The following is a 27,717-nucleotide window of genomic DNA, read 5'->3' on the forward strand; positions in this document are numbered from 1 at the left end:
CGCAACTTCTCTAACTTTATCATTATTATATGCAAGAAATTGCAATAACTCCAAGTAATTTCCCCTATTGCTTGAAGTGGCACTTTCATCATGGCCACGAAAAGGAAGACCTTGTCGCAATAAAAACTTAGTGCACTTGATTGAAGCAATCAAGCATGTGCGATAAGCCTTACGAGCTTGGTCAGAGTGTTTGCTCACTGCCGTTTCAATATGTGTAGCTTGATTCATCAAATTTGTAGCAGCTTCTCTAGCCTTATTATGAACACTCCCAACCGGTCCAACATGCATCTTAAATCTTTCTCTCCCTTTCTTCCAATTCTTAAATCCATCTCCAGTGAAAGCTTCACTACCCACTTGTTCAAAATTGGTTTTAAAGAGATAGCAATAGAGACAAAATGCCGCATCTTTAGATACACTATACTCCAACCAATCAAACTCATCAAACCATTGGGGAATGAAGCGTCGATTAATTCCCGACATATTAGTTATTGGGAAATTATGACCTCTAGGTTGACAAGGTCCTTTTTGTAGATATAATCTTCAGACTTTATCTCTCATATTAGCGTCATAATCTATTATTCGAGTTCTTAATCCAGGATCCGCTTGAAGATTACCCAAAACATCATCTAACTGACTTTGTCTTGAACTTGGAGTTCTTGAACTACCGACAGTATTTGAACTATCAACATTATTCGAACTACCCGAACCCGATGATGACTTTCTCTTAAAAAACCGTTCCATAATAATGCTACATATACAAAATATTCAAAATAAATACTCACAATATAAACAAACCATAAATATAATCAAAATAAATATGAATTGGATTTCAATTAAATTAAATATCTCATCTTGCATTCTACATATACAAAATAATGAAAATAAAAACTCACAATATAAACAAACCATCAATATAATCAAAATAAATATGAATTGAATTTCAATTAAATTAAATATATTCTACATATACAAAATATTCAAAATAAATACTCACAATATAAACAAACCATAAACATAATCAAAATAAATATGAATTGGATTTCAATTAAATTAAATATCTCATCTTGCATTCTACATATACAAAATAATGAAAATAAAAAATCACAATATAAACAAACCATCAATATAATCAAAATAAATACTCACAATATAAACAAAGGGAGGAGATGGAGTTGGAGCCGCTAGCAGGGGAGTAGCAAGGGAGGAGATGGAGTTGAGGGTTTGGGGGCAGCAGCAGCAAGGGAGGAGAGGAGTTGAGGGTTTGGGGGGATTGAGTTAGGGTTGGAGGAAAAGAAATTGGGGCTTTTGATTGTATAGAAGTCGGGTAGGAAGGCTGGGATTGGGGGGGGACACGGTGGGAATTTCTTTTTTTTTTTTGTTTGTTCGGCCTGGCCCAAAACGACGCCGTTTTGGCCAGGTCATTTAAAAAAATTTCCTGGGCCAAAACGACGCCGTTTTGCCCGTCTGTTTTGAAAAAAAAGAAGCGCGCGCGAGCGCTGCTTCTTCTTCCTCTTCCTGCCGAGTCTTGGTTCAGGATTTTTGTCGAACAATTGGCGTGCGAGTCCGACCCCGACGACCCCGACGACCCCAGCTCCAAGAGGTCGCATATGGGAGCTTCAAGGTTGTTTCCATGGTTTCCAAGGGGTCGTGCGACCCCGACGACCCCACTGTGGATCCGCCACTGGCTAATACATATTGGTTAAATGAGAACTCGAACTATAACCTACATAACTACCGAATTTATGGGTCTGACCATGGACCTATTCTCTTAACCTACAACTTAAAAAATTGTTATAAGAATAGATTTGAAGCTATGCGATTTCTTCATCCTGATTTTAAGGATTTTGTTAAAGAATGCCTGGTGGTGAAATGGAGTGTTTGGCCCTATTGAAACTTTTAAGGCATGTGTTGGGACTTTTAAATATATGGTTAAGGTTTGGAATAAAACAACTTTGGTAATTTAAGGGAATGTAAGAAAAAAATCCTTGGAGACCTTACTTTGGTGCAAGAAACCATCATGAAAAACCAAAATGTTGATTCAGAGATTGGTTTAGAATTAAAGCTTAGTGAGGAACTTAATTCAATTCTAAGACAAGAAGAAGTCATGTGGGCGCAGAAAGCTAAAGTCAATTGGCTGCAATTAGGTGATAATAACACAAGGTATTTCCAAATGCTGGCAACTGTTCGAAAAAAAAAAGAGAAATGAAATTAGAAAGATTAAGGATAGTTGTGGGTTTTGTTGGAATGAGGGTGAGGGTCTAGAACAAGTTTTTGTGCATGACTTTAAACTGCACTTTTCTTGTGATAGTCCCCCTGTTCTCATAGATATCTCTTCAATTGCAGATATTATTGATCCTTGTATTCACAACCATCACAATGAACTTTTACTCAAGCCTGTTGAAGATATAGAAATTTGGGATGTAGTTAAAAGTATTGGTGCGTTGAAAGCACCAGGTCCTGATGGAATTGGTGCAAGTTTTTTTCATGAATACTAAGATACAATCAAAGATTCGGTGAGTGCTATGGTTAAGAACTTCTTTGAAAATAGTACTACCTTGAGCCTTATTAATCATATCAACATTGCCCTCATCCCAAAAGTGGAAAATCCAGAGGTGGTAAGTAATTATAGACCAATTAGTCTTTGGAATGTGAGCTATAAAATAATCACGAAAATCATCATTAAACGGTTAAAGCCACTTCTCGACTATTGCATATCTGGAAACCAAGGGGCCTTTGCTCCGAGACGTTCTATTCATGATAATATTTTGATTGTGCATGAAATGTTTTCTAGTTTTAAAGGTAAGAAAGGACAGATTGGAACAATAGGAATAAAGCTGGATTTAGAAAAAGCATATGATTATCTTAATTGGGAGTATATCATGTATGTGCTTCTTAGATTTGATTATGTGGAAAGATGGGTGAGTTTAATTATGGAATGCATTACTTCAACTTCCTTCTCGGTTTTGATTAATGGTTCTACTCATGGTTACTTTTATCCTAAAGTCATCTCTAACCGAAGGGTCAAGAAGGCCAGAAGGCCGAAAATAGCCCTAAAACCGTTTCCAACCGAGGGCTAGGCCAGAGGGCTCTGGAATTTGGGAGGGCCCCACGGGATCGGAGAGGGCTGGAGGGCTGGCTGCTTTCGGCCAGCCAGCCAGCCCTGGGCTGGCTATTTTTTTTTTTAATGTTTTCCTATTGCTGTCGGTTATAACCGACAACATTAAAGAAGAATTTTAATACTGTCGGTTATAACCGACAATAATAGTTATTCAAAGGCAAAATTTTTATTTTTAATTACTATTAGTGTCGGTTATAACCGACACTAATAGTTTGAATTTTTTTTAATATAACGGCAAGTAGCCGTTGTATTAACTTTTTTTTTATATATATATATGAATTTAAACTTCTTTTTTTCCCTTTTTTTCCTTTTCATATGAATCAAATTTTGTTTCATATTTTTTTTCAATTCTATTTTACAAAATTTGTTTCAATTTTTTTTAAATTCAATTTTTTTTTCCTATAACTTCTATTTTACAAAATTTGTTTCATATTTTTTTTTAAATTCCATTTTTTTCCTATAACTTCTATTTCACAAAATTTGTTTCAATTTTTTTTAAATTCTATTTTTTTTCCTATAACTTCTATTTTACAAAATTTGATTCATATTTTTTTTTCATATAACTTCTATTTTACAAAATTTGTTTCATATTTTTTTAAATTCCATTTTTTTTCCTATAACTTCTATTTCACAAAATTTGTTTCATATTTTTTTTCAATTCTATTTTTTTCCTATAACTTCCTAGGCCATTTATACAACATTAAATTAAATTACGTAACATGAAACAACATTAAACAATATGAAACAACATTAAATAACATTAACCAACATACAAATTATACAACATAAAAAAACATTTAGCCGTTAGATTTGAATTTAAATTGTAGTTTTTAAATAATAAATTATGTTTGGCCCTATGGCCCTTTGGCCCTCGGTTGGAGACGGTTTTTTGTGACAGGGCTAAAACGAGTCATCTGGCCCTTTGGCCCTCGGTTGGAGACGGAGGCCAATATGGCCCTGTACTGTTCATTAAAATATTAATATCTTGGGGAATCTTGGATGGCCAGAGGGCTAAAACGAGCTCTCTGGCCAGCCCTCGGTTAGAGATGACCTAAGAATGGAATTAGGCAAGGGGATCCTTTATCACCTTATATTTTCATTCTTTGTATGGAACCGTTGATTAGACATTTTAATGAAATGGCTACTACCTCTAAATCGCATGTTGGTATTTTGTCCTCTCCTGGTGGATTTAGAATATTAAATCTAGTTTTTGTAGACGATTGTTTGTTATTTGCTAGGGCAACTACAAAAGGTGCTAGGAATGTACTTCATGTTCTTAATATGTTTGCCAAAGCTTCAGGTCAAAAGGTAAATTTCCACAAATCCTCGCTTTATTTTTCAGAAAATACTAATGCTCAAACTAGAAATGCTATTGTGAATGTTTTACATATTCAACATAAAACTACCATTGGCAAATATCTGGGCATTCATAATATTGTGTTTTGGAAAGATCCAGTGAATTAATGTGAATTAATCAAAAGAGTCAAGCAAAAGCTTGTTGGGTGGAAGGCTAATACTCTCTCTAAGGCATGAAGACTAACCTTCATTAAGTCCAACTTATCTAGTATGCCGAACCATATCATAACTTGCTTTAAATGTCCTACTCGAGTAACTAAGAACAACAAGGAGTGTAGAGACTTCTTTTGGGGGAGAGATAGGAAGTTAAAACCTATGGCTTGGAAAAGAATGTGTACTTCTAAGGATCCACAAGGGGGGTGGGGGGGGGGGTTCGGCATAAGAAGAGTGGATCATTTCAATAATGCATACTTGTCTAAGTTAGGGTAGAAAGTTTTGAAGGATGAAAACAATCGATGGGTGCAAATTGTTAAAAGAAAGTACTTAAAGAAAAATGATTTTTTTAGTTGCAAAGTCAAGCAGAACCACTCTTTGGCCTGGAAAGAGATTTTGAATAGTAGACATGTTATTCACAAGGGAATTAGATGGGTTGTGGGTAATGGTGAGGATATTCTTTTTTGGACCCATCATTGGGTTTTTCCTTATCCATTGTTCAGCTAATTCCTGAAAATTAATGACAACATAAATTGGGACACTAAAGTGAGTGATTTTATTGATAATAAAAGTTAGGATAGAGTTCGTCTCTCCCAAGTGTTGGACCTGGATGTTGTGAGAAAAATTTGTCTGGTGCCTATTTCCCTTCAAAATAAAAGGGACAATTTCGTGTGGGAACACTCCTCTAATGGTGAGTTCTCAATCAAGTCGGTGACTTGGAATCAAAGTAATAATAATCCAGAAGTTAAAAGGCAGAAGCTCCTTAAGAAGATATGGAAGTTAATGATACCCCTGAAGGTAAAAAATTTTGCATGACTTTTTACTCATGAAAAACTGCATACAGGATGAGATTGAGTAAATTCATTCAAAATATTGACAAATTGTGCCCTATGTGTGGCAATGAGGATGAGACTCAAAATCACATTTTTCTTAATTGCGAGCATGTTAAAGAAATGTGGAACCTCTCTCTGGTAAGTCCTTGGAAGAATAATTTGACTCAGTTTAATAATGTGTTAGATTGGATGGAACTAATTGACAATGTTAAATGCAATGATTTGAGTGATCTTAGTAAAGCGATTTTGAATTGTTGGCAAATATGGAATGATAGAAATAATAAAGTTTTTAGAAGTATGATTCCTAATCCGGCTAGGAGTGTCTCCATTGCCGCAAGTGTAGGCTTATCTTTTTTTAAGGTTAGTTGTAAGAAGATCTCTAGGGATGATCCTTGCCACCAACACCCCATTTGTTGGCATCCTCCTCCCTATGGCTATGTGAAATTAATCTTTGATGGGTCGGTTAGTTTAGATCGTTCTGCAGCTGCTTTTGTTCTTAGAAATGAGGAAAGGCAACCTGTTGGTGGGCATTGAACCTTGATGGCGCCACCATTTCGGTTGTGGAGGCCGTTGCTTTAAAGGAAGGGCTTTTGTTCGCTAGGCGAACATGTGTGAAGAAACTGATGGTGGAAGGGGATTCTAAGCTTGTTATCCAAGTGGTGCAAGATGTTTGGATCCCCCTGGCCTCTTAAGACTATCATAGAGGACATCAAATGGTTGGCTTCTAAATTTCAACATATCATTTAGAAGCATATTTATAGGGAGGCTAATTTCGTGGCAGACGCATTAGCTAATGTGGGCCTCACTGTTGCCAACCCACATTTTTTTGGATTTTTGTCTTCTGAATTCTGCTATGAAGTCTTTTAATTTTGATTGTATGGGAAATTATTGTATTAGAGGTTTTAAGCTTTAATAAAATTCTTCTTCATAAAAAATAAAATAAATATAATAAATATTGTAAAAAAAAAATTAAAATTGGAAGACTATCTTAACTTGCGAAATTTCAAAGACGACCGTTTATTAATTGTTTCCACATATTCTACTTTTGTTATTGGGTTAGCCATACACTTTACATGTTTCTAACGATTCATATGACATCATCAAATAATACAAGTCTTGGATAAGAATATACAATGCACTAGAACGCCCTTATTGGCGATCCTTGCATTAATTGAACGGAATGTTACCATGTAGATTTACCTATGCCATACAAGTCCCTCCTTAAGATAAAGGGGCAAATGGATCTATTTCGAGAGAAATATTAGAGAGATGAGGTTATATCATCTCTTTAATAAAAAAGATGTAATCAACTTGCACTGTGAGCCCTATTTTTATTTCGAAAATAATGTAATGTGGTCCACCAAAATATAATCCCTCTAACATTTGCAGCTTGCACGACTATTTTTTTTTCAAATATGTATTTTTCTAGTGGAGGAAAGAGGCAAACCATATCACTCTAAAACAGTCTCGACAGCGAACCGATTTTCACCGGCAAAATTTGAAAACGATCGCTGTATTACAAGCATCCACAAATTCTCAACCCTCAAGCAAGAAGCTGCTCCAAGTGTCGCCTTCGACAAAACATGAATAAACTAATCGGTAGTGATATGCTGTATAAATAAGAAAAAACTATTCTCCCGCATTTGTGAACAGCTCGGTTCAACTTCTACTTCCACAGGCAACAGCTTCTTCCTCCACACTGTTGTAAAACAAGCTCAATTTACTTATCGCAACAGCTTCTCCAAATAGTGATGTTCTTGTTGATTTCAATATACGAACTTCAACATAATCACCCACTACGGGATTCCTTTCCTCATTTGAACCAGCATCTCGATGTGGTAACAGCACGTTAACAAAAGAAACTCTATGACCTCTATCACTTTTTCCCATGAGTTCTGTATCTGGAGCTTTCTTATTAGGTCCTTCTACTAAGACAAGTTGGGTAGTTCCCACCTGTGAGTCGTAACACTGACCTGTGCTCTTATGGAAAGCCTTGATAAGTTCCGCCAGCCTCCTCTGCTTCACATCCTCTGGAACATCATCATCGTAGTTTCTATTTGCATGGGTTTTATCCCTCATGCTATATGCAAAAATGTAAGCCATATCGTAGCCAACAGCCTTTACAAGGCTCAGTGTGTCGTCATGGTCCTCCTCTGTTTCCCCACAAAACCCTGTAATAAGGAACAAACATGTCAGTAGGGAATACAATACGCTTAAAGATAAACGAGATATTGTAAGCTTTCAATTATCTGGTAAAGGGGCATAAGAACATTCTTGAGCAAAGAAGGCATGCTAATAAATACATGTGGAAAATTAATATGAAACAACAATTCTGCTTTTCGGTTCAGATTTAAAATCCAGATAACAAACTGAAAATATATAACAACATTATGCAAGGACATTGAAAAAGTGAGAATGCGATGCAATTCCCGAATTTACGCAGTAAACTAAAAAAAAAAAAAAAAGTAGCATAATCTTGCGAAAACTAAAAACAACCGACATGAAATTAGGACAAACGTAATCAACAGGTTTGTGGGTAGGATTCATCGGTTGCGGATAGATGAGTAGCTCAGAACTCTGAAATTTAGTTTAACAAACATGAACCCACAGTTAAACATCAAAAGGAAAAGAGGAATGCACAACTCTAAACTGAGGACGAAGGATCAATTAACCAATCTCATGCTTTGGCAGCCTTCTCAAATAAAAAAATCGAAGTTGATCATAAAATTCTGGTATCTCTAACAACCTTTGAAGAGAGAAACTAGATATTTCAAGTAAAACCTCCTTCCAAGAATATTTGATCACTACTATTACCTTGTACAAGATTTCCACTGGGTACCACAAATCAACATACAGAAATATGGTGAAGACGGAAAAACAGAAGCTAAGTTCCTTCTCACCAAAAGTTGATTGCAAGTTTTATAAGCAAGATTACCAGAATGTATAGAATATTGATAAGAACACTTACCGCATATGAAATCACTGCTGATGCCCACATCTGGAATAATTCTCCGTATCTTTTGCACAAGATCTAAGTATGCCTCACGGGTATAGCCACGACGCATTCTTTCTAGCACAGTGCTACTCCCACTTTGTGCAGGCAAATGGATACTTCTGCAGATATTAGGTCTGTCTCGCATTAAATACAGCAACTCATCAGGGAAATCTTTAGGGTGTGGGGATGTGTATCGAAATCTCATCTCTGGAAATTCTGTGGACAGTCGATCCAAGAGATCAGCAAAACGTGAACCAACTTTTTTCACCTTGCACATGCTGGAGAAGCCTTCGCTGTATCTCCAATTAGTTCCTGCTTCAACTTCCTTTTCATTCTCAGAGGCATCATTGTAGCTGTTTACATTCTGGCCTAGCAGTGTTACCTCTTTCACGCCTTCTTCCCAAAGCTCTCCCACCTCCCGCACAATAGATTCCACAGGACGCGAGCGCTCTCTGCCTCTAGTGAAAGGAACAATACAAAATGAGCACATATTGTTACATCCCCTCATAACAGAAACAAAAGCACTAATTGAATTTTTGGAGATTCGAACTGGGCTAATATCAGCATAAGTCTCTTCCAGCGAAAGAAGAGTATTGATTCCTTTCTGACCATAGTCCACATCTTCTAATAATCTCGGCAAGTCTCTGTACGCATCAGGCCCACAAACCACATCAACCATTTTGTCTGAATCGAGTATCTGGTCCTTTAACCTCTCCGCCATACATCCCAAAACTACAACTTTTGGAGGACGTTTGGACTGCGACCTCCCTATTTTAACATTGTCCTTCCATTCCCTCTTAAGAAACCAAAAATAATTAAGCCGCTGCCACACCTTCTGTTCCGCATTGTCCCTGATAGCGCAGGTGTTAATAAAAATAACCTCTGCATTCTCAGGGACATCAACGACTTCACTATACCCAGCATTCTTCATAATAGACAGAACAATCTCCATGTCATTAATATTCATTTGACACCCATAAGTCTCGTGATAGATACGTCCTATCGGAGCAACTTCAGTAGCAGTCAAATTCACATCCCTACACATAAAAAACAGGAAGAAAAATATAAAACCAAAGCTAAGCATGGGATACAGTCTGCACAATATGAAATCCGGGTGTAAGAACATCGAAAGACGTTGATCAAGAGTTGTTGGATTGTCCTTTTATGTTCAACTTTCGTCTATGATCTATCCGGAAAATTTCTCCTACAAACATGGCAAAACATCACAGTAACATTTTGGACCATATGCACTAGCATTGCTCAGATAAAAATTTCAACTTGAACTTGCATCTCTTATAACTCAACAGCCAGCTAATTTTGGATGTTTAAAAAAGCTGCTTCTGTTCGGTCGGTTATACAACAAAGGTCATTACTTTAAACCTTTCCTGAGACAACCCAATTCGAATTATAGCATAATTTCCCCAAAAACTAACAAAATACATTAAAACTAAAAGAATTTACACTGTGTGTGGGTTTGAAGCGTGGACTCACTGGGGCTGAGCTTCAGCACCGGCGAGAGCAGCTTGAGCGACGAAGTGGCGGAGGCTGGGGCCACCGGACTGGCCGGAGAGAGAAGAAGTGTTGGGGCTAAAATTCGAGAAGCTTCTGGAGCTACTGCGGCCAAGACTCCTCCTTTGTGGCCGAGGCTGCAGCTGCTGGCGGCGGTGGTAGCATCGGGAACGGGACTTCTCCGGTCCCCAATTGAGGAACCCGAGAGTGAAGCAGGACGGCCTCTGGAACTTCAGGCGCAGCGCGCAGTGTGGGTTGTTCAGGATCGAGGACAGGGACGACGAGAGCGACGTCGCCATCGGTGAGATTGTGTTCGCGCTTCTCAGCTTCTCTACGTCAGAGAGAGTTGGATAGGGGTAACGATTTACGACTATCAGGAAAGAAACCCGGTAATAGTGTGAGAGACGACATGTCGTTTTTATTTGGGCCGGCCCAATAACGCTTCTCACTAATGTTAACTATGGGAAAATAACACAAATGGCACCTGAACTTTTCGGTTTTCGTGCAATTACCATATGAACTAAATCCTTTTACAATTAAACATTCAAACTCATTCTTCTGTTATTATTTGCCATCCAAACTTCTGAAAGGAATGCTCCCCGGATCCCTTCCAGCTAAGCTTTCTTATCAAACAATCTGAATCTTTAAAATTTGATCCAACAGCTAAAGACAATGGCTCACTTTAAAAATTATAATAACTTTAGCCATTGAATCAAATTTTAAGGGTCTGGATTATTTGATGAGAATGATTAGATTGAAGGGATCCGAAGAAGATCCCTTTCCTCAAACTTCTAGCTTTAAAAGAAAAGTCAACTATTTTCATTTCATTTATACTAAATCTCGTCGAATATCTGACATGAATGTGGACATTGATCAAGAGAAACGATGACAATGACGTTAAAAAGTTGTATTCGTTATAATATAGATAATAAAAGTTATTAATTATGGCAAACTTGACACGTTTAAACACCACACGATTCTAAAATCGCACGGTTTAAAACATGATACGATTTCATGGTTACTCTTAGGAATCAACGGTTATGATGAGGAGAGGAAAAGAATACTTGTAGAGGATGTTAAGAATGTTGACTTTCCAAGAATATAATCAGACATTGGAAGATTGATTTCCCAATGGACAAATTATCCGGGAACATTTCCATTAATCAAGGCAGGAATATGCTAACCGTAATTATGTCCATAACTTAGAGGAAAAGCCAACTGATGACTTTACAAATTGGTTTTCTTTACTTGGTAGAAATATTCAAAGATACTGGTCCTTTGGGGTGTTATTAGGAATTGGATCCACTCTGGATTTTAATGTCTGGAGCCTAAAGATCAATCCATCTGGGCAGCTGATTGGTGTGTAAAATAAATCAGAGTTGTTGGTTGTGTGTGGTAGGCTAAGAAAATGAGTTAATTAAGATTATTTGATTCAATTTGTGTGACCCATATTAGTTGATCCTTATGCTCCGGACATTAAGGTCCGGAGCGGATCCAATTCCGTTATATTATATTATTTTAGTGGTAAGGTATTCAGTTTTTATTTGTGCGTCTGAAATTCGAAATCTTTTATCTTCTAAATTATTGTAATAGTTTTGAACTCTTTCATCTCTCATAATATATTAATTGGATATGTTGAAGGATTCCGCACGTTTTACCTAACCTACTCTTACCGACCGTTAGAACTGCGCTAATACGAGTGGCTTAAAGAAACTAAAAGCAGTTATCGAGCATAAAGTTGCCTCAGCTGCCATTTAGTTTTGATTCGGTTTTTACTTCGGCCGACCATGCAGACTCATCGTTACAACAATAGTTTAAAAACCTTAATATTAAAAGAGGTTCAAAGCTCGAACCTTCCAACCGCTGACAATATAGTGGAAGGATCAAATTCTTTACGAAAGTCACTTAAATATTCAACCTAATCCACCTAGTTGGGAAAGTGGAACCTTAGTTCAAAGGTGCAAACTGCCTTTCGGCTTTCACTTTCTGGAGCTCTTCTTTCCAAGCAGTGGCCGACGCATATACTGAAAAAAAAAATAATGAAGGCAAAGTGCTTTTCTTCTCTACTGACGGAAAGTGAAGGCAAATAGAAGGTTCCTACACAAGCATGAACCTATCAAGATGCATAGATTAAGAAGGCATTTACCACTTAGCACTACAATGTCGGATAATTGTTTTAATTTGTAGTGATAAGTTACATGTTGAATTTTTGTAAATAAGTTCAATACTAAGTTATTATAGCTTATTTGTTTTGTGTCTTAACTCAGGTCTCTTACATTTTAGTGTAATTTTATCATTAGAGCATAACAAGGAAGTGTTTGCACTAGCTGTTGTGAATTAAGTTAGTTACCTTTGTATATCCGCTCCTTTGCACTAGAGAATCTTGTGTACAAATCGCGCTCTCAATGTATATAAAACAAAATAAGGAAAACTAATGAAGTGGCTTGAAAAGTTTTAGTTTTAATTAAAAATCATGTTATAAATTTTGTTTAATGATTAGTACAAGGCACATATTAAAGTAGTCCAAGTAAAAATGGCCTAACTATAATAAATTATGATTTGTCGATTTTACCCCTAACTTTTTTAGGTTGAGTTCCAGATTTTCGTCGTTAATGGAGTTCATTGTTGTTTTGCAGACCTTCTTCTTTTTCTTTGAAACAAAATTATAGATCCTCATGCTATTTAATTTATATTTTGTATTATTTCGTTGAAACGTGATTGTCGTTATTATTCATAAAGTATTCGAAGTACTGTTTTTCAATTTTTCTTCGTTAGTGGAGTTCATCGTTTGTTTATTCAGAAAATAAATTTGAGATCTGCAGGTTATTCAATAATAACGACGGGTCACTGTTTCTGGACTGTAAAAATAAACTGTTTCTGGATCCAAATGAAATAGACACACTGTTTCTTAAATGTAAGCTAGAAAAGAAATAGTGAAATTCATTGTATTTGGATTCAAAGCAAAATAAATATCTTGTTTCTTAAATATAATCAATTGATGCATGAAAAGAAACAATCAAAGGTTAAAACATAGATTGTTTCTAGAATCTAAGTCACTGTTTCTGGATTTTGGATACAATGTTTGTTTGTGCATAAAAACAAACAAACATTGTATCTGTTTTTTTTTTTTTTATAGAAACAGTGTTATGTTTTGGGTTCTCCAGAAACAGTTTTATGTTTTGGTTTTTTTTTTCTTTCCTATTTACAGACGCCTGACATGTACGTACATCAACGGGACCGTAGGTCCTTATTGGATCTGATTGGAATATAATACTAGCACTATAAATTGTTTGTGGTGCAGATAAGAGGATGAGGATGAGGACGATGACGAGGAAAAGGAGGATAAGGGCACGAAAAAGGTAGACAATAGTTTTGGATGGTTTTTTATTAAACTTTGAGTCATTTTGGTTAAATAACTTTTTAGGATAGTTTTTTATTAAATATTTGTTGGTCCAAACCCTTTTCATTAAAGCTCCCAACAAAATAAGTTTTTGCGTTTATTTTTATTCATTTTATATCTAGTGGAATTTTACGGTAAGCTCACATAACGATTTGTCATAATAATTACCTATCAAACTTATCGAACTGAATTTGAAGTCTATTCTTTCAACAAGTAAAGAAGGTTAAAACAAGGTTTTTTAGCCAAAACAGTTATTGAGATTGACATAACTTTTCATTTTGGTCACTGAGATTTAAAATCGATACAATTGATTTTTGAGTTTATCTACCGTTAATCATTTTGATCATTCTGTAAACGAAAAATCTCTGTTAAATAAGGAGAAATGACCAAAATATCCTCAATTTTTGTCAAATCATTTTGGCCTATTGTTTATTAAATTAAGGGTATTTTTGTCATATTGGTTGTTCTTTAATATAAAATTTTCAAGGAATGACCAAAATAATTGATGATGTGCAAACTCAGGAAATACTTGTATCGATTTTAAATCTCAAAATCTAAAGTGAGAAGTTATGCTAATATTAAAGACTATTTTTGCTTCCAAAAAAAAATAAAAAGACCATTTTAGATAAAATGCCAAACAACAATTGGTAGGATCTGAAGTGTCCAAACACTTGAAAAAGTCCGACAACCACCATGACAAAGTCAAAAATAAAAAAACCAAAGAGAGAGGGACGGTGTGATGGTAGACCAAAGAGGCGACGACGTCGTCTACCGAGGCAGCACCTTGGCAAAGATAAAGAATAAAGAAAATATAAAAATAAAGAAAATGGATATGGTGGGGAGCACCCAATACCAGTTGTGAAATCAACCGTGCCCTCCCCCTCCCCTCCCTTTGTCCCTTTCCCCCTCTCCCTCTCTCGTCAACACCTCCTCCATCCTCACATTCTCTCTCTAAAACTCTCTCTCGACCAATTTCCTTTCCGGAGAAAAGCATGACCAGCTCCTCCGCCTCTGGCCGCAAGGTTTGCCCTAATTTCACACCCAGTCACTTTTTCCGTGCAATTTCTGTTTCTGGGTTTTGATTGTTGATTTTGTTGGGTTTTGGAATTTGTAGACTTTGAGTAAGATCGCTTGCAATCGGCTCCAGAAAGAGCTTCTGGAGTGGCAGGTCAATCCTCCGGTGGGCTTCAAGCACAAAGTCACCGATAATCTCCAAAGGTCTTCTCTTTTTTTTCTTCTACTCTCTGTTTGTTTCTCGAGAAAAGATAATTCATTGGAATTGGAGGAAGAGAAGAATTCAGAATTTACATAATCTTACACTTATTGGGTTTTCAGTTTAAATTACCCCTTTTTGAATTTTTTTGTTTAGGGAAATTGAAATCCAACTGTTTAGGGTTTATGATGTGTATTTTTGTCCTTCAATGTTCGTGCTTTTCGGCTTTAGTTAAGTTGGTTCAATTTTAATTGTTGTGCTTTGGTATTTGTGATCCAAAAGGTGGGTGATTGAAGTCAATGGTGCTCCTGGAACTCTCTATTCTAATGAGACCTTTCAGCTTCAGGTTGATTTTCCTGAGCATTACCCGATGGAAGCCCCGCAGGTCTGTGCAAATTCATTAGATTGTGTGATATGACTTTGCTTCAAGATATATGTTACGAACGATATTGTGTTGGGTAGATTTTGATTTTCATGAAGCACTTAACCGGTTTTGGGTCTGTATACTTGTGGCTGGTTTGAACAGGTTATATTTGTCCCTCCAGCTCCACTACATCCTCATATTTATAGCAACGGTCATATTTGTTTAGGTAATTTATGGGTTTCAGTTAAGCGTTTGATATCTGATTTGTATTTAGTTACAGCATGAGAATGTTTCTTTTGCTTGATTTGCTGCATTTGCTCATTTGTTGAAACCTGAAAGTGATAGTTGTCTTTATAATGGGCTCACGTCTTCCTTTGTTGCTTCTTCTTGCTTCTTCTTTCTTTTAACACACAATTTTCTTATCATTGCTTAAAACATGTGGTAAGTGTTGCCTGAAAGTATTGTGCTTTTATCTCAATCTCTTGCTGAAAAGATGTAGTTTTCAGCTAGCTGATACAAATTTTGTTTGAGATAATAAGGCCTTCACTCCTTTATCAGCTATTGTGATGACTTTCAAGACCCTATCGCAAACAGGGAGGAATAAACTGAGGAAAAGAGAGGAAAAAGTGGGGTGGGGGTTGCCTAGTAAAGCTGGCCTTGGAAATCCTACTGAATGTGATTTATGTTGTCTGTCGACTAAGCTAAATTTATCTTTACTGGAGATTTGAATAATTGCTAGATATTAGATGCTAAACTGGGGACGCTATACCGCTTAACAACAGATTTAGGTTGTCATTACTTACTGTGTGCTGTATCAAACAATATCTTGATCCATCATGAATCCACTGACTGAATTTTAGTTATACTGTATTAGAACAATATATTGTTTCATTTTACTCTCACGGCCTCATATTATGTGATCTATGGTTGATATGGGATTTTGTAGATATTTTGTATGATTCATGGTCACCAGCCATGACTGTTAGTTCCATCTGTATTAGCATTCTCTCCATGCTATCAAGCTCGACCGTGAAGGTTTGTGTTCCACTTCAATTTTTTCATCTTTGGTGATTTCAGTTCTTTTAACTATCAAGCCTAGATCATGTCCCATCAATTTATTCTGCTAAAACTTTCAAACGGGGAAATGACCGATCATTAATTTGTGAAAGATGGACATTCCCTTGTTGATTATCAATTCAATGGTATAGTAGATTCTAAATGTGTTGGGGATGTATATCTGAAGCCCTTTTGTATATGCCTGCAGCAACGCCCAGAAGATAATGACCGGTATGTAAAGAACTGTAGAAATGGCAGATCTCCCAAGGAGACGAGGTGGTGGTTCCATGACGATAAAGTGTAAAAACCATGCACTGTCTTCCTGTTCAAAGGAGGACGAAGACGAGAGAAAAAAGGCAATGATAAAAACTGGGAGTTGTTCCAATTGCTCAGTAACTCTTATAAATTGACAATGCTCGGTACTTGTAAAGCAAAGGGAACAATTTGTGTTTCTATCGATTCGTAAGGAACAAACTGAGGTCAGAAGTTGCTATAAGCTTATGATTTAAGTCCCTTTTCTTCCCAAGTGCTCACCTCCTGTAAGGGAAGTGAGTGCCTGGCTTTTAAAATTTTCGTATATCTTCATCCGTGCAATGCGATTTTCAAGATATAACATTGAAAAAAAGGCGTCCAATTTTTCAAATCTAGTGCACGTATGTAATACTTATCTGTAAACATGACAGCTTCACCAAGTATGTGTTCATGTTGAGTGATTACGTACCGGCAAGCTCAAATGAATGATATCAATTCTAAGAAAATTGTCCCAAACAATTAAGTATTTTAGTTCATCTTTATTTATGACATTGCATATTTTGTTAGTAAGTAAACACGAGTTTATTTGAACACGGTACAAAAAAATTATAACATCACGATGTGGAGTTCATTTCTATATATGACTGCCCAAATTGGGATAGAAAATTTTATGAAGGCTTACATCATACAACAATATGAATTGTTAGTCCCTGGTTTCCTAGTTGTTACTTTCATTGAATTGATATACGGCACATCTCCAATTCTATGTTAGGCTTTGATAAATCTAGCCCCGATTTTGAGAGAATTAACTTAAAAGTCCACATAAAATCTGTAGAAGAAATTGGAACAACAAGACTAATCTAGCTTAGATTTCAAGAGAATTCACTTAAAAGTCGACATGGAATCTGTAGAAGAAATTGGAACAACAAAACGATATTTTCATTTTCTGTGGATGATTCCAAAATATCACTAAGTTGATGATGTTATTTGGAGATATAGTTTGTGCATGATAACACTCCATTTAAAATTTCACAGAATTTTATTCCAATACACCCCTAAGCCTATTTCAAAATGAAACTAAACATATTACTTTAATTTCCTCAAATATCTTACCCGAGAATCTGAACTAAATCTAAGACTCAAATATTTTCAAAAATCAAAATTTTTTGTTTGAAAACTTTGTTCTTGTGCATTTGTGGTTAACTATCACGTTAAAATTTCACACAAAAAAGATAAAATTCATGCAAAAAGAAATGAAAGTCGTGTTCATAACAAACTAATTTACTTTCACGTAGTTAGCATGAAATGTAGTGCGCAGTGTAATTTTTGAGGGTAATGAAATATGATAAAAATAATTTCTTCCAATGTAACACAAAGAGAGCGAAAATCCCAATCGTCTTACGGTTCTGGTTTATTTTTCTGGGTAACTCTGGAAGTGAAATTCCATGAATCTCTTTCGTCTTTCAAGGTTTACAATTTGTCTTGAATATGCAAGACTTCGGGGAAAGTTGTTCAATTTAGCACACATTGAGCACAATGCCTTCCAACAACTCGAGAAACGCATCAAACAGTAGCTCCTAGTTGGCTCTCTACCATGATCCTTCAGCGCCCAATGTTGGATTCTCGAACGCAGAGAAACCCCAGAATGTCTTCAAAGAGTAGGGCTGAGAAATTGTTACGCCTTCTTCGGTGATTTTAGCTATCTGCAATTACCAAGTTTAAAATGTGTCATCTTACTGGTACCGATGCATGTTCAAGGGTGACAATAAATTAGTAGGAAGTCCTCAATTTACCAAGGATACTAATTTTTGAACGCAAAGACTTTCCCACCACAGCTATAATCATTTCGAAAAGTGTAAGAAAGTGTGGATATGTGTAGAAATAAAACAATTGTATACTTCCTACCTCAATCTAGAACACTTCCTACGCTAAAAAATGAGCGCAGACAAGGAGGAAGCATACCCCTAGTACTGTAGATTGTCTCACATAACTACAGAATGACAAATCTTTAATAAAAAGAAGTATTTGGACGTGAACACGTGTGTGAAAGACAGAGAGAGATATTGGAACTTACATGGACAATAATAGCAAGGTTTATAAATTCCGAAAAACATCAAAGACGACAGACAGGCGGATTCTATGCCATTTAAAGAAAATAAACCGATAGACAGATAAGAATTCCCACAGGAATTGCTAGCAAAAAGATCTAAGGTTGTTCTTAACAGCCTAAAAACTATGAAATCTGTAACTTATAGCATTGTCATTATTATAGGGTGCCAAAAGACAGAAAATAACGTTTAAGTTATCACTACCTGAAGCTTGTTCACAGCAGACCGATCTCGATAGAGAAGGACACGCATGCACTTCTCCAGCAGCTTTACAGCCTCTTCGAAAGTCAAGTTCTCATGCCACTCATCACGAAGAATAGGCCGTGCAAGGTGATTTCCAAATCCCGTAGCCACATGATTGTCCTCAAAATTTACACCTATCATGCTAACCTGAATAAAGATAAAAAGTATGACAAGCAACTAAGTCCCCTGATTCATGATGCACACAGCACACTGCAATGTGTTAAGGGAAGGATTAAATGAGGTTTACCATGCCAAGGTACTTCTGTCCATTTTTCACTCCACCGAGGACAAGAGAGTTCCACAATGGATTGAACTTGTTACGCCTATTGTACATCACACGGGTCAAATAGTTGTGCACCTCTTTAGGTCCCAAAGAGTTCCCATCATCCCACATGTTGTCATACAGGCTACAACCAGAAAATCGAAATGAATAATCCTAAACCAACTGTTTCAAATAATACAAAGAAGCATAGAAAAAATCACAATGGAAACATTATAGAAGGTAGCCAAACGCTTATCTTCATAATTTTTCTTATCAATAATGCTTACACGAGTTCATCAAGATAACGTAAGAGCTCCTGAAAGTCGCTTATTTCTCCACTTGCACCAAGAAGAGAATGCTTTCCGATTGGCTTCATTCTTTCCACACTCTTGTATCGCAGGGTAGAGCCATAAGAACCTATCAAAACATCCATTCTTTTGATACTGTTAAGAGACCTCAACAGACACATAAAAAGAACATACATGGGCGTCTAACTTTTGAGTCATGAACAATAGGATCCCCGACGCTATAAAAATATATGATGTCTATGACTGATAAAGCGATAACCATAACGTAAAAATAGGAGATACTGTAAGAAAACCTCAACAGACACATGAAAACCACATTAGGTGATCTAAAAATCCAGTCTGACCATTAAGAGCGGGCGCGGGGCGCCATACAAGAACACAAAAACTAATGTATCTAACTTTGAAAAGACTCGCATTTGAATTTTGAACTGTTTCTCCTTCAGATAAAGTGAAACAAATACGACAAGCCTACACGAACAACTCCAAAGATTTCATAACAATTTTCGCTACAAGAAGCTAAGAGAAATGGCGGAAAGAATCCCACTTTTTTCAAACACCAGAAACAATATATACTCCGCATTAACATCAAATCTTAATTTCCCGTAACCAAACAAGAAGCTAAATAAAATAATGGACCAAAAAATCAAAATCAAAACTTGTTTTTGTGACGCAAGGGTAATGGAATTGGAAGCTAACCTCCCATATCAGCAGCCATCAAAATTCCATCTTTATACTTGAGAGCCACAACAGATGTACCAGTTACATATGGGTACCTTCAATCAAACAAATTATTAAAATTTAAAAAAAAAAAAAATTTTAAAAAATTAAAAACACAAATTAAAAATTAAAGGATTGAAATTTTCATACAAAAAGTTAAATCCGCAAAACCACAGTTACCCAAATCCCCATACAAACGAAAAATGCACATAAAAACTTAAAAATCAAACATTAAGAAAGCATACAGGGTTCTCTGCGAGCCTTCAGGATTGCACAGCAGGCCGGGTTTGGATTGGTTCGACTCCATTAACTGCTCAAACATAATTAGAAAGTTAAATCAAAGTAATTAAAAAATAATCTGGGATTTGGAAATCGAAGGGTACTTGAAACTTACACTCGTTTTTGTTTTCGTAGAGTTTGAAATCGCAGCTTTTAGTTTCCAGCACCTCCGTTCTCTTGTGTTTTGCTCCGGCCTGTGATGTGGGCTTCTTTCGTAATTTTGAATGAGTTTCTGGCCAGAAAAAAAAAAGAACAAAAAAAGAGAGGGTACAAATAAAAATTTTAATTTTCTTTTCGCTCAAGAAATTGCAATCCGAATCAGTTTAAGGTTTGGAAAGCCCATATGGAAACGCACTAAATTTTAGGCCCAACGGTAATTAATGACCATCAGCCCAGTTCATTGAAAAAAAACGAGTCTGTTGTTTTTAAAAGTAATAATATGTGAGCCTATGCCACTCGCACTTCTGTATGAGTTTCACTTCTGTATGAGTTTCGTTCTTTTAGTCACTTGGTAATCAATGATTGAGTTTCGTTCTTTTAGGTATCGTTTGATAGTTTGATATGCAGACGGGACGGAACGGAATAGGACAAGATGGGACGGGACAGGACATGACAGAACGGAGAATGAGCAAATATGCCCTCGGATGGAAACAAGGAGGAAGAAGAAGGAGACGGAGATGTTATAATTTTGTGTTCCATGGATGTGGAACGAGTCGTTCTAGGGAGGTGAGGCGGAACGAAAATTCATCCAAGATTCATCCCGTGAAACAGCGCGTTCCACCCGTTTTAGGCGCACCAAACGTGAGACGGAACGTCTCGTCCCACTCTGTTCCGTCCTGTCCCACGTACCAAATGGTACCTTAGTCACTTGATAATCAATGATTGAGTTTTGTTCTTTTGGTCATTCACTCTTTGACTTTAATATAAACGGTAGGAATTAAAACATTAAAAAGAACACGTCACCAGATCCATTACCGAACATCTTTCTTATGCTAAATATTTTGTTTTAAGTCATTTGGGAAGGATTATGTTACTTAGTTCGTTTTGGTTAATCCTCGTATATACTTTCCAGTTTCGTGTTGTTTTCTTGTTTCTGGGAAGTTTCGGTTTTCCTTGACGCATAAGGATAATGCTAACTTTCTTTGTCTTTCCTAGTTGTAATAGTTCTCGAGTTTCAATCAGGATTTGGTTTTAGTTTTCCCTTTCCAGATTAGGATTTGAATTTGAGTTTCCTTGTGTAGCAAGTAAACAAGTAGTGGGTCTTTTTGAGTGCCTATATGTAGAGAGAGAAGCTAAACCTTTCTTTCACTTGTACTCTGAGCATAGGAGCACAGACACTACCACTCAAGCCTTGCTGTGTCCGAAAAACCCTTTGGGCTCTGACCATGCCCAAATTCGCCAACGCTTTTGCTCTGTTGGGCGAGAGCGAAAGTGAAGATGTCAAGGAACTCATCGAGGTGGTTGATGAAAGGGCAGATGTTTCGCTTCTAGAAGCCTTGAAGAAGAAGAATGCGATTGCAAAGAAGGAGGCCGATGCAAAGAAGAAGAAGGAGGCAAAGGAGAAAGAGCGTCTGCAACGCGAAATCCAGTTAAAAAAATAAAAAACCAAATGTGAACCGAAGTCTTCGTAGATAACTAAAGAAGAAGTTGGATAGAAACCAAGACGACAACAATGCGGCAGCTGCTGAGGTTACAAGTGCTACTGTGATTGTTCCTGCTGAGAACAAGTTTTCTCCATCGTACACTTTGAAAGAGTATGAGAAGGAGGGACAGAATGACAAATCCGCCACTGCCGAGCAGCCCCAGAAGCCTAAAGATCAGCGTAATAGGTGGATTGATAGTCTCCAATGCAGGCAAGGATCGTACATGGCGCCGAGATTGGATGAACCATCAACCTGATGCCAAGGTTTATGTCAATTGTTCGCAGCAAGCGGAGGTGGCAGAGCCGCATATTTCCTGAATGCCGCGGAATTTGCAGTCCTGTAACAAATTTTATTAAACTTTCCTAGTTCTTACTTGAACTATACTTTTTTGCAAGAGAAGGGTCATAGAAGCCCTATTTTCTTTTTAAAAAAAGGAGGACACCTGGTGGCAAATCAAGGTTATCCAACTGACTTAAACACATGCATGCCACATGATGTGTTTCTTTAGCCAAATTCAAATAATACCAAATCCAACAATAGTTGCAAGAAACAAAAGTAGACTAGGCGTAACCTAGTTGGTTAATAATTCAGGAGTTTTCTTAAATGATAAAGCAATGTTACATTACACCTGAATTCTCGCTCTCTTATTTTATGGACAAAATTATATTGTTTTAAGGCAATGTGATCTCTTCAACAAATCTTTATTCAGTTTTTGTATATATGACTAAAATTTCATGATTAAACGTATTATCCTCATTTAATCAATATAAATAGGTCATCAAATCATACATAGAGTTTGACATAAACATTGCACAAAGAATTGGATCGATCATTAACCTTTGATGACTATAACAATATAAATACGCTCTACCTAGTTCGCCTGCACATGAATTGCAGACTTGGATATTGTTCGTGATGGCTAACTCTCAGTTTGTACCAGCATGTATCATGTTCATTGCCAATATTGTCATCCTCAACATTGGCGCGGCAATAGGCGGATGGCCTAATGGGCATGCAACATTTTACGGTGATAAGCAGGGTGGAGGAACCTAAGTTTGATTGTGTTTATAAAGAAATAAGTTATTACTCGAAATATGTACGTATAATATTAGTCAATCCTAAACCTAATGCGTACGTTTTTGTATTAATATGACAACTATATAGTAATCCAAATTTATCTGTAGTGCTTACTAATTTTGGATCTTTCATGCATTCAACTTTCATTAGGGGGAGCTTGTGGATACGCTGATACCAACAAACAAGGCTACAGGGTGGAAACGACAGCCCAAAGTTCTGCTCTCTTCAACAATGGCCAAACTTGCGGGGCTTGTTTCGAGGTTGCGTGCGTGGATGATCCAAAATGGTGCCTACAAGGCACCATCAAAGTGCTTGGTGCAATCCTCCCGCAAAGCACTTTGATTTGTCCCAACCAATGTTTCTAAAGACTGCAAAATTCGCGGCCGCCGGAATAGTCCCCGTTGGCTTTCAACTAGTGCCATGCTTTAAGAGGGGAGGGATCAAGTTCTATCTCGGTGGGCGCCCTAATTTCCTACTTGTGTTGATACACAACGCTGGAGGGCTGTTGAATTGGTCGATGTAAAAGTAACAGGCTCGAGCACTGGTTGAGCACTGGTTGGATACAAATGACGCGTAAACTGAGGAGTGGGGACAAAACTGGCAGATTGGAGGAGGTTTGGAAGGAAAAAAATGGTCTTTCCAAGTAACAACTAGTGATAGAAGGACGCTGGAGTCTCTCAATTTTGTGCCTGCCAATTGGCAATTTGGACAAACATATGAAGGGAGAAACTTTTAGTTAAAAATTCTTGTGGAACATTAGTAGACCGTGAAACAAGTTTTCTGTTTGAGTACAAGAAGAAAGGAGAGAATCACAAAACCGCTGCTGTCGAGCTACCCCAACAGCCTGCAGAACAGCTTACTGAGTGGAAAGGGAGATTCTAACTTGAGTGCGAAGAAACAAGCACATTGTTCTAGCCATCTGACCTAAAAGTATTTCAGAATATTTTGCAGAATCTTCAAAGCTGCCTACGAGGTATAATTAACCCATAAAAACAGAGCAATCATAAGATTATTATGTACAAAATAGTTGTTGACTGGGTGCTAAACCAATAAATTTGGGCCAGCTCAAATTTTTCATCTTTGACTATTACACTATTGCCCTCAAATCAACCGACCGCGACAACCTTTTGATGACTAAACAGTTCAATTATGTATAAAAGCATCTTCATCATTCTGCAGGCAGTCAAAAATCTCTCTCTCTCTCTCTCTTTCTTTCTCTCTCTCTCTCTCTCTCTCTCTCTCTCTCTCTCTCTCTCTCTCAACCATGGATTTCATGATAGATGTGAATCACCAGAGGATCCAAACCAATGGAATATGGCTTCATGTAGCCGAAAAAGGGACAGGTCCTCTAGTTCTCTTGCTTCATGGCTTCCTAGAAATCTGGTATGCCTGGCGCCACCAGATCGAATACTTGGCAGAAAACGGCTACCACGTGGTGGCGCCAGATTTGAGAGGTTACGGCGACTCTGACGCTCCTCTCAACCACAACTCCTACACCATCTTCCATATAGTTGGAGACCTCATTGGCCTACTTGATCATTTTGGTCAACAACAGGTGACAAGCTTTTTCTTTACATGAAGTGATTTCCGCACGACTTTATTCTCGCATGTATATTTTACACATTTGGTTGATTAAATTAAACCGAGGATTAAGGGCCAAAAATAAGTAGAGCCCAAAGGAGAAAAGAGTTGTGCGGAAATCATTTTCCTTTCTTGAACTGCAATCAAAGAATTTAAAACTTCATATGAACATATCCATGTTGTTATGTATGTGAGGGGTTTGGATTTTTGAAAGAGTAAACTGTCGATTTGCCCCCTGAACTATCACCCAACTTTCGATTTGCCCCCTGAACTTTTTATTGGAAAATTAAGGACTTAAACTAATTTTTTTGGCCGATTTCCCCCCTACCGTTAGTTTTTCATAAATTTCATCTAAATTAACGTTAACTCTTATCATGTGCAAACCACGTAACTCTCATTTGTGGACAAAAGCGTCATTTCACTAGACATTCAGACAGAAAAGCTATAGAATCACACATATTTGCATAGGTTTATATTTTAGAAATCTAAGGTTTTCAATTATTTTAAAGAATGAAGTGACCGAACTACCCACACATGTTGTGCATATGCTTCCATTTAACAGAAATTTGGATGGAATGAATGAAAAATTAACAGCAGGGGGCAAATCGGCCAAAAAAATTAGTTTAAGTCCTTAATTTTCCAATTAAAAAGTTCAGGGGGCAAATCGAAAGTTGGGTGATAGTTCAGGGGGCAAATCGACAGTTTACTCTTTTTGAAAATCTTATGTAATGGTTTGTGATTTGAGAAGGCATATGTGGTGGGACATGATTGGGGAGCAGTTGCTGGTTGGAATTTGAGCTTGTTTAGGCCTGATAGAGTGATAGGGCTGGTTAACCTATCAGTTCCATACTTTCCAAGATCTCCAACAACCAAAACTACCGAAGCTATAAGACAAATTTTTGGTGAAGGAAGTCATGTGATTCAATTCCAGGTACTTCCTCTCTCCAGATGTTTGTATCAAAATTCGTAGCCACACGAGATGTTTATGTTGTCCGACTGTCACCGATGGGGTTCTTACCTGAACGGTGTGGTCCAAATTCACAATCTAACAATATATGTATGCATATGTCACTTAATTATTGTTTCTTGGCTGAGAAGGAACCGGGAAGAGCAGAGAAAGCGTTTGCGAGGTATGACTGTATGACAGTGATGAAGAAGTTCCTGCTGGTAACTAATAATTTGATAGCTCCTCCGGACATGGAGCTTATCGATTACCTGGAGACACAATCGTCATTGCCGGCATGGCTAACTGAAGAGGATATCCGGGTCTTCGCCAAAAAATTTGAGGAGTCTGGATTCACCGGTCCTTTGAACTACTATCGCACAATGGATCTGTAAGTTTATAGAAACTTTTCTGTGTATTCCCAAGCTAAAATTGATTCAAAAATATGCCTTAGGTACAACCACCATATGCTTGAAGACTTCTAATCCGAATTGTACTTAGAATATACTCAAGTTACCAGCTTCTATATCCAAGAGAACCATAGAATATTTTTTTGATTCGAAGGATATTCTAATCTAATTGAAACTGAAAAAAGGGGGATTCGAACTTGGTGTAGAAGGGGAAGCCACCGCTCTAACTGACTTGTCTACTCTTAAGTCTGTAAAAATGCATGGAGCCAACTCAACTGTCCTGCTTTATTTTTTTGGTCGTTTTTATTAGTCGGTTGATGGTGATGTATATCATGTTAAACAGGACTTGGGAGCTGCTTGCGCCCTGGCAAGGATCGAAAATCATGGTACCCGTGAAGTTCATGATCGGCGACAACGATCCAGGGTTTAAATCCGGCGGAACAAGTGAATTTGTGCAAGGTGATGAGTTCAGAAGCCTTGTCCCGGACCTTGAGGTGGTTATCGTAGGCGGCCACCATTTCATCCAACAAGAGAACCCTCAAGAAGTCTCCAGCCAAATACTTTCCTTCCTCCGTCAACATCCTGCAGATCAGTGAAATTTTCGTGTTAGAGTGTTTCTGCTTCATTGATAATTGTTGCATTCTGTATAATTATTGTTCTTCTTAAGACATGTTGGAAATCTGTTTATAACCTCATGTGATAGCTACTTGAGAAGTTTTCATGGAATTGAAGGGTAGGGACAACATTGATGCGGATCATATCATCGAGGATGATACCGATCAATTTTATGTTAAGGGCCAAAGTGAGGAATTCTGTAAACTTCAGAAACCAGTTACAATAAAAACTCAACTACTTTGTTTGAGGAAGCATATAGGCCTTGTTCCGTAACAGAAATCCAGAAACTCGACACATTACAATACAATCTAATACAATTTACCATAGAGGTACAATCCGTGATACGAAAACCAAATTCAGAACAAGAAAGGAAACAATATCGTCATGTAAGCAGATGTTGCGTTTCCAAAATATAATCACAATGGCACGGTGAAACACATAGAAAACCATATACTAAAACACTCTTCTATACAAGACAGAAGCAAAATTCTTGGAAGGCAGTTTCCAGGAAAGTGACATGGGTAAGCACTAAAATTTAATTAAATGAAATCATCCAGTGAATATTAGTATATTCTTTCTACAAGATGATATTTTAAACTACATTAATTTATTTGAAGCGGAATTCAAACTTATATACAAGAAGACACATACATTAACCAACCAACTGGTTTAACCCCATGTACTTAAAAATTAGTCTTTAGGTCAACAAATTGTACTTTTCTACACCGTACTCGTATTGGAGCATTTGATACGTTACCCTTCTCTGGCCCGATTCAAACTTGTCATCTTTGACTGTTTGACAACCAGAATGTTCAAGTCACAACTTCCCAATCATTTTCTGCAAATTATACATATAAAAATGATCTCTCTCTCTCTCTCTCTCTCTCTCTCTCTCTCTCTCTCTCTCTACCATTCACAACATTAAGCACCAGCCTAATGACGTTGCGGATGATGTCTTTTTACAGAGTGTACAAATCGATTGAAATTTTAAAATCCTCCATTATTACAAGAATAGAGATTTGAATTTGAGTGTGAGGACGTTATCGCATAGGTCCGACCAACTAACTTAAACACATCCACATGGTGTATTTCTTTAGCCGTTCTAATAGTACAAAATCCAAGAATAGTTGCAAGAAACAAAATTAGACCTAGATATAGCCTAGTTGGTTAATAATTCAGGAGCTTTCTTATATTATTTTACACTATATTAAAATACATATGGCTCGAATAAAAGAATTAAAATTAATGAAACATAAAAAATCTATCACCTACTTAAATTCGA

At 37.0% G+C, this 27,717-nt stretch overlaps 4 protein-coding genes across 4 annotated transcripts; 2 read left to right on the top strand and 2 right to left on the bottom strand.

The window, feature by feature from the left end:
- Positions 1 to 6,761: 6,761 nt before the first annotated feature.
- Positions 6,762 to 10,333, bottom strand: LOC126590484 (CDK5RAP1-like protein). The gene is made up of 3 exons (XM_050255932.1): positions 9,947 to 10,333; positions 8,429 to 9,492; positions 6,762 to 7,631 (listed from the first exon to the last, which is right to left on the bottom strand). The coding sequence occupies exons 1-3, from the start codon at positions 10,261 to 10,263 to the stop codon at positions 7,120 to 7,122; spliced, it is 1,893 nt and encodes a 630-aa protein (XP_050111889.1). The 5' UTR covers positions 10,264 to 10,333; the 3' UTR covers positions 6,762 to 7,119.
- Positions 10,334 to 14,179: 3,846 nt separating this feature from the next.
- Positions 14,180 to 16,506, top strand: LOC126590645 (probable ubiquitin-conjugating enzyme E2 18). Its single transcript, XM_050256127.1, has 6 exons — positions 14,180 to 14,386; positions 14,479 to 14,582; positions 14,860 to 14,962; positions 15,104 to 15,167; positions 15,888 to 15,976; positions 16,206 to 16,506. Exons 1-6 carry the CDS (start codon positions 14,357 to 14,359, stop codon positions 16,299 to 16,301), a joined length of 486 nt encoding a protein of 161 aa, XP_050112084.1. The 5' UTR covers positions 14,180 to 14,356; the 3' UTR covers positions 16,302 to 16,506.
- A 1,125-nt stretch (positions 16,507 to 17,631) lies between these two features.
- Positions 17,632 to 20,444, bottom strand: LOC126590672 (proteasome subunit beta type-4-like). The gene is made up of 7 exons (XM_050256164.1): positions 20,282 to 20,444; positions 20,133 to 20,197; positions 19,867 to 19,943; positions 19,150 to 19,279; positions 18,848 to 19,007; positions 18,562 to 18,747; positions 17,632 to 17,952 (listed from the first exon to the last, which is right to left on the bottom strand). The coding sequence occupies exons 2-7, from the start codon at positions 20,192 to 20,194 to the stop codon at positions 17,839 to 17,841; spliced, it is 729 nt and encodes a 242-aa protein (XP_050112121.1). The 5' UTR covers positions 20,195 to 20,197; positions 20,282 to 20,444; the 3' UTR covers positions 17,632 to 17,838.
- A 3,637-nt stretch (positions 20,445 to 24,081) lies between these two features.
- Positions 24,082 to 26,691, top strand: LOC126590655 (uncharacterized). The gene is made up of 4 exons (XM_050256138.1): positions 24,082 to 24,441; positions 25,216 to 25,398; positions 25,566 to 25,801; positions 26,164 to 26,691. The coding sequence occupies exons 1-4, from the start codon at positions 24,151 to 24,153 to the stop codon at positions 26,414 to 26,416; spliced, it is 963 nt and encodes a 320-aa protein (XP_050112095.1). The 5' UTR covers positions 24,082 to 24,150; the 3' UTR covers positions 26,417 to 26,691.
- Positions 26,692 to 27,717: the final 1,026 nt, after the last annotated feature.

Source organism: Malus sylvestris, chromosome 2 (assembly GCF_916048215.2).
Source record: "Malus sylvestris chromosome 2, drMalSylv7.2, whole genome shotgun sequence".
NCBI lineage: Eukaryota > Viridiplantae > Streptophyta > Magnoliopsida > Rosales > Rosaceae > Malus > Malus sylvestris.

Coding starts and splice junctions, on each gene's coding strand:
- LOC126590484 (XM_050255932.1), bottom strand. CDS start 10,263: ATGGCGACGTCGCTCTCGTCGTCCCTGTCCTCGATCCTGAACAACCCA. Junction 9,493..9,946: donor GGTGCTGAAGCTCAGCCCCA/GTGAGTCCACGC, acceptor TTTTATGTGTAG/GGATGTGAATTTGACTGCTA. Junction 7,632..8,428: donor CAGCAGTGATTTCATATGCG/GTAAGTGTTCTT, acceptor TCCTTATTACAG/GGTTTTGTGGGGAAACAGAG.
- LOC126590645 (XM_050256127.1), top strand. CDS start 14,357: ATGACCAGCTCCTCCGCCTCTGGCCGCAAG. Junction 14,963..15,103: donor ACCCGATGGAAGCCCCGCAG/GTCTGTGCAAAT, acceptor TGGTTTGAACAG/GTTATATTTGTCCCTCCAGC. Junction 15,168..15,887: donor CAACGGTCATATTTGTTTAG/GTAATTTATGGG, acceptor GGGATTTTGTAG/ATATTTTGTATGATTCATGG.
- LOC126590655 (XM_050256138.1), top strand. CDS start 24,151: ATGGATTTCATGATAGATGTGAATCACCAGAGGATCCAAACCAATGGA. Junction 25,399..25,565: donor GTCATGTGATTCAATTCCAG/GTACTTCCTCTC, acceptor TTGGCTGAGAAG/GAACCGGGAAGAGCAGAGAA. Junction 25,802..26,163: donor TACTATCGCACAATGGATCT/GTAAGTTTATAG, acceptor CATGTTAAACAG/GACTTGGGAGCTGCTTGCGC.
- LOC126590672 (XM_050256164.1), bottom strand. CDS start 20,194: ATGGAGTCGAACCAATCCAAACCCGGCCTGCTGTGCAATCCTGAAGGC. Junction 19,944..20,132: donor GAAGGCTCGCAGAGAACCCT/GTATGCTTTCTT, acceptor GTTTGATTGAAG/GTACCCATATGTAACTGGTA. Junction 19,280..19,866: donor GATGGCTGCTGATATGGGAG/GTTAGCTTCCAA, acceptor ATGTTTTGATAG/GTTCTTATGGCTCTACCCTG.